Source organism: Bos mutus, chromosome X (assembly GCF_027580195.1).
Source record: "Bos mutus isolate GX-2022 chromosome X, NWIPB_WYAK_1.1, whole genome shotgun sequence".
Lineage (NCBI taxonomy): Eukaryota > Metazoa > Chordata > Mammalia > Artiodactyla > Bovidae > Bos > Bos mutus.
The window spans coordinates 124,587,595-124,599,909 of NC_091646.1; the positions used below are offsets into that span (position 1 = coordinate 124,587,595).

General features: G+C 36.1%; 1 protein-coding gene across 3 annotated transcripts in view; it reads left to right on the plus strand.

Moving 5' to 3' along the window:
- CDKL5 (cyclin dependent kinase like 5) overlaps nucleotides 1–12,315 on the plus strand; it is a 178,556-nt gene that overhangs the window by 122,932 nt on the left and 43,309 nt on the right. For all 3 annotated transcript variants that reach the window (XM_070365949.1, XM_070365951.1, XM_070365950.1), the window contains 4 exons: nucleotides 2,760–2,896; nucleotides 6,877–6,997; nucleotides 8,922–8,981; nucleotides 11,411–11,501. In XM_070365949.1, coding sequence (XP_070222050.1) covers nucleotides 2,760–2,896; nucleotides 6,877–6,997; nucleotides 8,922–8,981; nucleotides 11,411–11,501 — 409 coding nt within the window. The remainder of the gene's footprint in view (nucleotides 1–2,759; nucleotides 2,897–6,876; nucleotides 6,998–8,921; nucleotides 8,982–11,410; nucleotides 11,502–12,315) is intronic.

Sequence of the window (12,315 nt, forward strand, 5' to 3'; positions counted from 1 at the left end):
TAAATAGGGAAAATAAATTCAGTTTGTCTTACTGTCTGAAAAATGGCCCTTTCAAAGTTCTAGAGAAAGAAGCTTGAAAACACTGTCCTCAAAACCAGGAAGGCAAAGTGCCTTTTGTTTGATATCATATTGCTGCTTCCCATGTTTTATGGGAATAAGAGCTAGCCACATATGGGCAAAGATTTCCTCGTAGCACCATCAAAAGCATTTGTGTAGGAAGTATTTATTGATCTCCTCTGTACCAGGTCCAGTCCTAGGTGGTTGGGTGTGTATTATTGAATACCAAGCAGAACTTAGACCCGTCGTCCTAGAGCTCTTGGATTAGCAACGGTGGCCACATAGATGGTAAACCAGTAAGCAAACAAATACATCAGTAAAGATGGTGGGAAGGTTTGTGAATGAAAAGTCAGAGTACTGAGATGAGGACTAATGGGGATGGAGGCTTGCTTTGGCTGAGTGATCGAGTGACATTTAAACTAAAGCCTGAAGGAGCTAGCCCTGTAAAGAGTCTGGTAGTGTAATGAGGGTTCTCAGCAGAGGGAATAAGCTCAAAGGCCCTAAGGTTAAAAAATGAAGTTTGGGGCTCTTTTGGGAACCGAAAGACTAACATAAAGGTAGGGAGAGAAGGGCATGAGATGAGGGTGGAAACGCAGACAAGATCAGGTCATGAGTAGTATAGTTGTCTCTTGCTGAATTACTTCCTTATTAGAAGACCATCTATGTGGCAGTCTGTCTTAGAGATAGGTGGATTTTACTTTGATTACCTCAACCTTGGGAGTAACTCAGATGGGACAGCAGAGAAACAGGTTGGCCTTCTTCATAAGACTGGAGGCATTTAGCCTCCCTAGTCTTTAGCACTTCTGACAGTTACAAAACACCAGTTCTCTGGCCCAGCCCTGGTTTGCAGAACAGCTGGACATCTGCCCTCACAAGCCTCTAAGCTACTTTGGAAAGTCCTCTAATCACGTCACATACATTGCCCCTACTGCCAGGTGGCCCCCTGTTTCATGCTCCGACATGGGCCCTCTGAGGACCTGGTTTCCAGTTAACCTCCCTGATGTGGGTGGATTGGTTTACTGTCTGTGCCACTGTCCGCTTTGCTACTGCTGCTTCCTGCCTTCTGATAGGCAGAATTCCTGTTCCAGGATTCTCCAGCAGTTTTCTTGAAGTAAGGAGAGTATTTCACTTGTGTAACCAGTTCACAAAGGAGCATTGACTTTGATTTAATTATAGTCTCTTTTCTTTAAACCCAGTTTGAAAGGCGGCGGGGTAGGGGAATTCTCTGGTAGTCCAGTGGTTATGACTTGGCATTTTCACTGCCAGCTCCTAGATTCAGTCCCTGGTCCAGGAACTAAGATCCTGAGCTGTGTGGGGTGACCATAATCTCAGAGGTACTGCTGGCCCTGCATTTAGGATCTCCCTTCCCTCTTTGGTCCCATTTAGGGTCTTTTCTATAGTGTACTTTGCTTAGGAAACATTTCTTTCTTGAAGGCATCTTCATCTTTCTCATCTCTGTCCCTAACCCTATTTTCTTCCTTCCCAGACATGCCTGAATGTGAGGGTCACACAGCTTAGACTTTCAAGCTAGGATTCTGACCATTACCCAAAACCTTAGGGCCATATGTATTTTAGAATTCATAACTTTTAGATTTTAGAATGGAAATATGGCATGTCACCTTAGGATCCTGTGATCAGGTATTATTTCCAAAGCAAAATATAAGAATTATTTATACTAAGTAGGTTAAACAAAGACTTATAAGTGGTTTCATGTTAGTTCAGGTTTTGCTCCTAAAGAGATTTTCCTTAAAGTTAGGAAAAAAATATCAGTTTTTAGACTGATGTTTTTGGTTTTCAGAATGCTGATCAGGGATTAAGAACCTGTATCCTTCTTTGTATATACATATGTAACTATGGCGGTTAGGATGTCCCAACTAGATCTAAAGCTATTATAAAAATTCCTTTAACATGAAATAGTACCTTACTTGCTCCCCTGCCAATTGATCCATTAGCGTTAATGTGACTTCTGTCCTTCCTCTGTGTCTGAGGGTTCACCATGAGTGGAGCTGATGATACGAAAGGGTATATTGGTTCAGCATAAGTTCTCCATTCCAGTACACTACACTACCTCGGGGTGGACAGATGGACATGCCACAGGAGGACAGCAGGAACTGGCAGCAGCCGCTGTTCAGAGAGATCAGTCACCCTTAGCATTCCCTGCAGGCCGACTATGAGCTGCACTGTGGATACATGCAGGGCACGTGACCTCTGCTCACAGAGGTGACTCACATGCAGCCTGGGGAATAAAATGCTCTTTTAAGCCAAAGCTTTAGGCCCAACTTGAAAATTTCAATGGCTACAGATGCTGCATGGAAGCTCCAATCAAGTGATAAGATTGATTCCTTTTTACCCTTTTATACTCTTCCTTCCTCTGTATGTAGTGGTAGGGTTAACACAACAGTGGATTCCTATGTCGTATCTGTAAGTCTGTTTTATGTATACACTTTGCAGTAAAGAGTACAGGAAAATACAAGCAGAAAGTTAGGTTCGTGCTGGTCAAGTAAGCCTTTTCTTCTATAAGTTTCTCATTCTTGATCCTTTCAACAAGAAAATCTGATATTTGATATTCCATCCTTGGACTTCTTATGCAGAAGTACTCAAAGTGGAAAGTGAAATTGGTATGTTTTCAGTGTTCTTAGAATTTCCTGAATAGTGGTTTGAAAGCTTTAATTTTATTCTATTCACCATTGTTTACATTCTAGAAAATGAAGAAGTCAAGGAAACGACTTTACGAGAGCTTAAAATGCTTCGTACTCTCAAACAGGAAAACATTGTGGAGTTGAAGGAAGCCTTTCGTCGGAGGGGGAAATTGTACTTGGTGTTTGAGTATGTTGAAAAAGTAAGTCACTGACACAGTAGAGATCTGCCTCATTCTTTTATTTAGCACTGTTTCGGATGCTATTAAAGTATTATTGTTGGATGTTACTTGTCATTGTGCTCTTAATCTGACTGTAAAAATGAAAGTATTACCCAGAGTCATTAGAAATCCTGAAAAAATATTGAAGGATTTTGTACGCTTTAACCATATAGAGATAATCTTAAATTTAAACAGTGTATTGATTTGGCTTCTGAAGTCTTAGACTCTATCTTCAACAAGTAATTTTTAGACTTCGTTTGTTTTAATTATACGTAAGCAAGGCCTCTGAGGGAGAGGTACATAAATTGACAGTGATGGTACAGGATGATAGAAGTATGTGTAAGATACTGCACAGGCACAGGGTGTCTGAATCAGACCTAGATGGCTCATGAGTGGGCTCATGAAGCAGCCTTTTTGAATTGCCAGTGTTGTAGCTTTATTTGAGGGAAGAAGATGTGCCAGGAGCCAGAAGGTAAAGCTTGAGGAGGTAGATGAGACCACAAGTAAGGAATTAGAAGCGTGGGAGAAAAGAAGAAAAAGCACATACTGTTCGAGTTGTCTCTGTACTTGCTTTAATATTTTTATAATTGTTATTAACTCTTAGTGACAGTTTTAATCATATGACCTGAGGGGAAATGTCCAATGCCATAAACAATATTATATACCTATGAATTTCTTGAACAGCAACTGACTTACATCAGTTGGTTATTGTCAAGAACTGAAATAAGTGCTTTCACAAGAATAGAGTAAACTGGAGCCAGACAGACCTTTCAGAGGTTTCCTTACTGAGTAAATAGGTGGCTACTGCTGATTTCCTGTGTTCTTATCTAAAATTAAGACTGGAGAGGTTTATCTTTGCTTTAGGTTAAATCTCAGGTGCTTTCTGTGTCATAAATGACAGAGTATCACCACCAGCATTATCATCATGAAATGGAAAGCAGAGTTGCCAAGACAGCTAACCAGTAATATGGCTTTTCAATTAATTCAGCCTTTACAAATTATTTTTCTAATTAAATATATATGTATATAGTAATTTCATTACAAGCAAAACTTGAAAAAATATAAACTTTGTTGCCTTAAAACACTGTTTTATGTTGCTTTTCCAGAATCTGTTTAAAGGCTTCTTTTTTTGTGTTAATTTAGGCATTTTCCTAAGGGATCCTTCCCACTGGGGGAAAAAACCCTGAAATTTGATATTTTAAAAAAAGTAATAAAAAAGGATTGCTGTAGAATCAGATGCTTATTTTTTAGTTGTCAAAAATAATCATGTGGTCTACAATTTTGCTGCCAAATAATAAAATTCAGCCAGATCTATTTTAGTTATCTTTTTTATTTCTAATTCTACTCATGGTGATTGTTTACAATTTCGTATGAACAAACAGAGAAATCATCTATGTGTATCAGACAGTGTGTAATGTCTGCAGTCTCTCTGCTGATAAGTGGCAGAGCTGCTACCAGAACTCCAGTCTTCTGACCTCTAAGCCTGGGATTCTTGTGCTGGCCTTACAGTTTTTCAGTGGAAGGTGACCATCACCCTCCCATCAGTAGCAGTGCCTAATGATTGACAGTGAGTCTCAAGAGGGCAAGTAGAAAGATGTTCTTAGGGGTAGGGAGTTGTAGCAGAGACACAAGATTACAGTGGCTTAAACAAAATAGAAGTTTCTGTCTCAAGTACGAATACAAAGGTAGATGGGTATGGTACCTCTGCTCTACAGCTGTAGGAGATCCCAGGTGGCTTCCGCCTTTATGGTCTGCCACCCCTCAGAAGTGGCCCTTGTCCTCAAGGTCAGGATGGAGCTTCAGCTATCACATCCCATTGGCCAGGACTTAGTTGCATAGCCATACTACCTGCAAGGCAGAGGAAAATGTACTCTTCTTTCTGGGCATTTATGCATCTACCTATAAGATATATTGCTCTAGTAAGGGAAGAATGGATTTTGGGGGACATTTCTCTCTATAAGTGAGGAATTTAGAGTTGAATAGTAAATGAGACATACAACTTATGTTCTTTATTACAAAGCCCTTTTACTCCTCACGTGCATTTGTTAATTGAAAAAGATAATTCCAAGGGGAGAATCCCTAAAAAAATGATACATATATGCTTTAAACATTTTATTTTAACTTAAGACTTATCAATATACATTCATTTTCCACATTCTCTTTAGAAGTGGGTATTGATCTTCTGATTGGATTTCTGATGGGCTTTCTTACATACATCCTACCCTTAATGCATCAGTGATATCCTGTGTCAGCTTCTTTAAAGTGAAGTGAAAACTTAAAAACATTGCAAAGTAGTCTCAGTGCAGAATCCTTACCACCACAACTGTCCCTTGCCAGTGTTTTCTAGTTGTATTCACATTTGATTAGATAGAATTATGTGTAGTGGCTTTCCTTTAAGTCTTTTCAAATTATTAAACTTCCCTTTCTTATAAACAGCAAACCTCTTTTTAAAAAACATTTAGTTGGCTTATATGATACATAATTATATTAAAATAACATGTATCTGTTATAAATAGGTATAAGAGTATTAAAAACAGGCAGCTGATTGGTTATATGTATGCAACTTGACTGGCAGGGACAAAATTTTAGAGCAACTTTTTGGTCTTAGGACTCCTTTACATTCTTAACATTATTGGGAACCCTAAGAGCTTTGTATTTATGTGGGTTTTATCTATTAATATTTATCATATTAGAAGTCAAAACTGAAGAATATAAAAATATTTATTGATTGATTTAAAATAACAATAAAAAACCCATTGCATGTTAACATAAATGTTTGTGTATCAGTCATTCTTTCAAGTAAAAAATAGTATGCCTCAAGAAAAATTACTAGTTCAATTTATAACTTGATTACCCAACTGCTTTTCCCCAAGACAGCTAGCATACTTTGATATGCAGCAGAAGTGGTTTAGTTGTATTCCTCATTTTATCATGTAGATTCCTAAAAAGACAAGTACTCAAGAACTGTAACTGAATAAACGTGATAATTTTTACTGCTTCATCAAAGACATCCTTTACTGAAATTGACCTTTTCCTTTTTTTTCAAATGTAAGGATATGGCATTGAAGAATCTAATGCTTTGATTCATGCTAAGGTGCCACCAGTATAAATGCCAACACAGTGAAAAAGGCAAACAGCTGAGTACTGTTATGAATATAGTTTTGACTTCATGGGTCCTCTGAGACAGCGCCACTCCCGGAGATCCAGATTACACTTTGAGAACTGGTGTCCTAGATGGTCATCTACAAACAGTAAACTCTAATCATTCTATAGACCTTAATCTTGTGCTTTACAGAGGAAATGGAGGATATTTAGTTAATCTGGAAATTTACTGGAAATTGATTAAGTGGAATTTCTATTTAAACAATGTGCATGAATTTTAGAACGGTCTCTGACTCCAGACTAAGATTTTTGCATATTGATTTGTTTGGGGTCTGTGAATTTTTATTTCAACAGTATTTTGTAGCCTTTTAAAATATTTGTTCTGATTATATTGACTACTGGTAATCTTAGGGGTCATTTAAGAATATTTTCCAGGTCTCCCAGAAATATTTCCAGGCTTGATCTTACTGTGAAGTTCTATCAGAGATGCACAGTGCACTATGTTAAAATGACTGTTTCCCCTCTCCTCTATATATTACAGTGTCTTTTCCCTACTTTGTGTTGCTTTTCCCTCAAAATTAGGCTAAAATGATGCCTGATAGGTTTCAGAGAGTGAAGAGTACACAGGAATATTATGGGGAGTAGCAAAAACTGAATTTCTTTTAAAAAGAGAACCTTGATTTAATACAGTATCCTGCTTTAGCATGAAAAAGATTATAGATGGAAAGCAAAGCAATTTTTTAAAAAATATATTCTGTGTATGAGATGAATTATCATCCAAGATGCTTTTAAAAATTTTAATACATAATTTGTGGGCCTACCTAATTTTGGAGATCAATGGCTCTCTATTTAATTTTTAGAATATGCTTGAATTGCTGGAAGAAATGCCAAATGGAGTTCCACCTGAAAAAGTAAAAAGTTATATCTATCAGCTAATCAAAGCTATTCACTGGTGCCATAAGAATGATATTGTTCATCGAGGTAAGTATGGAATTTTCAAAATGGAAAATATTAAAATAGCAAATAACATTAACAAAATATTTCACATAGGCATTGACTTTCTGTTTAAATTAAATACATTTTGAAGGTATAGGATATTTGTGCTCCAGGTCTCCTTTCGTATCATCAAAAGGATGGACTGCACGTTTATTTGGATATTATGGTGAGATCTCCGAATGTTTGTATAACCAGATCTGGTTTCAGCAGTACAAGTACCTAGTGATAAAAGAATTCAACAAATGCAAACTTTGCAGCTTGCTTGGTGAGGGCAACGACCTTCTCCATTGCCTTTTGGTCCTGCAGATAGACCTGGTAATGTGAAACAAGCCAGAATCAGACTTTAGAGATGATGCTAAGTGACTGGCCCCCGTTGACAGTCACTTCTCATTCTCTGTTCGACCAAGATCTCTAGTATGTATCTTTACCTCCTGATTTTCCCTGCCTGTTACTGGAAAGTGCCCATTGTTTTCAAGTTTTAGGCATGATCAGCCTTGTATAAAGGCCATGATTATACTTCCATAAACTGTTTTATTTTGTTCTTTACTGCCATGAGGTGGATGGTTTATAGCAATAAAAGAGAAATTACATGCTCAGCACCATCTTTAACTCTACACTGTTTATCTTCTCCTGATAATCTCTTGGATTCAAGAGTCACGCATTGAACAATAATGAAGCTAAAAAATATTTGTCAGAAAATGTTGCAGTATCCATTTCTTATCTTTGAATTATCAGGCAAATGAATACTACATTTTAGTGTTTCTAAACAGACACAAAACGATATCATTTTAAAAATAGTTTAACATTAAGAATAGCTTAAAGGTCATGTGAAGGATGCCAACTCCTATTATTTCTGGAAAGAGACAGTTTGTTATTTGTCTTCCATTTGTCTTTCATAGCAGTTGCTTTACGAAAGTTGTTGGCAGCATGGAGAGGTGGCCTGGTCACCTGGACATCTAGTGTCTAGGATAATGATTCTAATAACAGTCTCTGCTACAGTTTGAGGATATTAATAAGGAACTGATTTAGCTGCATTTCCATAGTGATGCTATAATTTGGTTAAGTGTATAGTGAGTTAATGATTGTGAATTAGCAGTAGAAACTGAAATCTACAAATTCTGAAATCTGATCTGAAATGGTTCAGATGGTTCTGCAATCTATAGATCTCACCCCTACCTCTTCCCTTTCTCCATTTTCACTTCTACCATATAATATAGATGATGAGTACTCTAAGAATAGAATTGTGAGATGCCTCCAAAGGGGTGAATTAAACTGCATCTTCTGTGTATTTCTACTCCTTAACTCCCACCACATCTTCAGAAGTTCCATGGAAAAAATGAGAAATCTTATCTTGACTCATCCAGCATAGCTTCAGCACTAGATATTTATGATCATGAACCACACAGAGAAGCTAAACAGATATATAAATAATAGAAATTATGTATAAAATCATAACAGACAATGTATCTTCTATGTATTTTTTCCTCCAGGAAATATAATGCTATCTACTTAGTCTCGTATGTGTTTTTAAAGTATCTTATGGGTGTAAACATTTTATACTCTTATCTCCAAAAATTTGTATTATTAGTATTTTATAAAGTAAAACTAGTTCTTTGAAATGTGGTAACCTAGATTCAGTCATCCTTAAATTCCTTTCAGAGATCCAGTCAGTGCCTTTAAGATTTAAGGGGAAAAGATATTTTTGAAATTGTGGTCTGCATGTTTCTCAAAACGAAATTAATTGAAACTTTTGTGTACTGTTATAAAATGTGTTACTCTGCTTTTTACTACCAGTTTTGTGTTCAGATTACTCTATTTCTAATTAAGTGCCATTACAGTGATCTAACAGTGTCAATCAGTAGTACATGGCCCATTTTTTAATAATTGTTTTTTAATCTTGATACTCCAGATATAAAACCAGAAAATCTCTTAATCAGCCACAATGACGTTTTGAAACTGTGTGACTTTGGTAAGTTAAAAAGAAATTTAGTCCTGTAAGTACAAAATTAATTTAATATAGCACAAGGTAGCTTTTACAGGTGTTTTAAAAGTATTTTTTATCTTTTGACTTAAATTAGTGTATATTCATAAGCCCAGTATTTAATGACTCCAGAGAAAGAATTTTCTAGAAAATACTATCAGGACCTTCTGGCTTGAGTAGGATAAAAAAATTTTTTTAGTATTTTAAATATTGATAGAAATTATTGTAGGCATAATCATAAACACTGAAAAATAGCTATGTAAATATATATGTATTATATATATGTGATAGTTATAATCTGTAAGGTTAAAAGACATTTTTAGAATGATTCCATTTATCTCCTTTAAATGTTCAGTCAAGGTATTATTAGTTGATTATGATATTCCAGCTCCTGGTTGACTGTATAAGGAAGTTTTGAGTCGTACTGTATCACAGTACAAAATTGTATATTGTTTTTTGTATATATAAAACTCTGTATTATGTGCTATTAAAAATTTAAGTTAAAATAATTCAGAAAAGTTTTAAAATTATAGATTAGGTTTTACATCATGGGTCACTTTATTTTAAAAAGTGATTTAAAAATTTTACATTTTTGTCTAATCCATGTGCTAAAAAATAACTTTAAAAAATGTTATTTTTATATATTTAAATATAATCACAAATACAGTGTGAATATATATAAATGAGGAGGTTTCTCATTTATCTCCTTGTATCTTTATCTCCCTGTATCTCCTTATAAGGAGAAGTTGGATTAGTACTTAGAATATGGATTGCACAGGTGAGAGAAATAGAAGCATTCTAAAAATTCACTTTGTAGAATGACCAGTTGTGGCCAGTGCAGCAATTGGAAGCATGTGTAACTGTTTTCACTTATTGATTTTAAGAGTTTGACTATTATGAACCTGTCTGCTTGAGGAAAAATGTTTTATAGGACTTAATTTTCTTAGTATTTTATGATAAGGAATATTGCAAAGAAGAGTCCTGCTATACCTAAACATGTTAAGAAGTATTTAGGAGCTGAAATTGGTAAAGCAAGTTAAAAAAGAGGTGTGTGTAGAATAGTTAATAATGGTAAAAAGAGTATCCTTGGTTTAGCATCATTTCTTAAAAGACAGTTTTATTTTACATTGTCAGGAAGTTCCGCATGGCAGCACCACATGTGGCATTCTGTGTCCTGTGCATCCCCAACAAAAACCTCCTAATTGTTTTCCCTCCCAGAGCATGTAGCTCCTTTGTCTGGCTTGAAGAATCCCAATAAAAAATATAAATATTTCTTCCAAATGTGTCTTATAAAGGAGTATTGATTAACTGAAGTTAGGGGTTTTGTTTTGTTGCTGTGATTATTTTTATTTTTTTACTGTTCTACTTTAAGAAACAGTATTTTCTAATTCTTGAAACTTTTTTTTTAACTTTTTATTTCATATTAGGATATAGCCGGGTGGCACAGTGGTAAAGAATCTGCTTGCCAAAGCAGGAGATGTGGGTTTGATCCCTGGGTCAGAAAGATCTCTTGGAGTAGGAAATGGCAACCCACTCCAATATTCTTGGAAAATTCCGTGGACAGAGGAGCCTGGCAGGCTATAGTCCAGGGGGTCACAAAGAGTCAGATACAGCTGAGCACATGTGCACATAGCTGATAAACAGCATTGTGATAGTTTCAGGTGAACAGCAAAGGGACTCAGCCATACATATATATATGCCTTAACTTTCACCTTTAATTTTAATATTCTGGTTCTCTGTAACTATTTACAGTGAACCTATATTGCTTTCGGTGAGTTAGATGGGTAATTAACCTACCTTCCAGTTTATTTTGTGGCTGCAAAACCTTTTGAAAGGATTGTTACTTGGGGAGGTGGGGGAGCAACAGAGTCTATAAGGTAATTAAGATATGCCTAATATGCTTCTCAGTTACATTAGGAGAAAATCATTTTGGCCTGCTTCGTTTCCATCATTGCCAACCCTAACTGTTGTTGTTTACATAATGGTCGGAGCTGATCAGCACCAGTAGATACAGAAATACTATCTAAGTCCCACATAGCTGAAATAATGACTTATCTGCAACGTGCTAATGTAACTTTGACATTTGGCTCTTATGGAGTCTTCATCTTGTAAGATGTGCATTTATTGGAAAAGCTGGTTTAAAAGTATGCTCTGAATGCTTATAAAGCATGCAAAAACTTTGAAAACATGGATTTCTTTATTAGAAGAGACTGGTTTTGTAGTGACTACATTGTATATTTTAGTTCACATATGAACAATGGACTAACTTTTTAAAATAATACGGGCATGTTAATAAACAGCCCATTCAATAACAATCATTATATTCTTTTGATGTTCCTTTAAGATACTAATGTAGCACTGAAATATTTTGTCAGCATGAAATTAACTCTACACTTTTGGGTTTTGCTGTCTTTCAGGTTTTGCTCGGAATCTATCAGAAGGAAATAATGCTAATTATACAGAATATGTGGCCACCAGGTGGTATCGGTCCCCAGAACTCTTACTTGGGTGAGTTACCTTCCCAGAATAGAATAACATCTACATATTTGTTGACCCTCTATTGTTAACTTTGAGATTATCTGTGGAAGATGAGAACTTGAGTTAATTAAATGCCAGTTACCTGTCACAGTATAGCAAACCTAAAAACTTAATGGCATAAAACAAGCACCATTTTGTTTGCTTATGATTCTGGGAGCAAACGGATTGGGGGAATCAGCTATTTGAGTTCAACTGGCTGATTCTTCTGCTGGTCTCAATTGAAATTGCTCATGTAGCTACAGTCAGTCAGCAAGTCATCTGGAGGCTGTTTGGTTTTAGGGAGCCTCAGCTGGGACAAACCATCTCTGTTGCATGGGGACTCATCCTCCAGTAGGTTAGTCCAAGTTTCTTCAAATAATAGCAGTAGAATTCCCGGAGCAGAGGGCAAGCCCAAAAGCAAAAGTGTTTTTTCAAGCCTCTTTGCATGACCTTTGCCTCATTGGCCAAAGCATGTTAGTTGTCTATCCTCTGATTCATGGGATGGAGAAATAAACTTGATGAGAGGAGTGGCAGAGTCACATTACAAAGTGTCAGGTATACAGAAATGGGAATTATTGTTGCCACCTTTGTTAATAGTCTTGCACATTAAAAATGTGGATATCCACAGAGTTTGACATTATGGCTTATCTGTTTGTTCATACATTCATTCATTCATCCATTCAGTAAATATTTCTGGAATATCTCTTATACCTAGCTATTTTGCTATAAATATTGACCAACTGCCATTTTTCTTCCAAGCAGTGTAAATCCTGTTTGATGATAAATGGCTATTCAAACTAGTCCA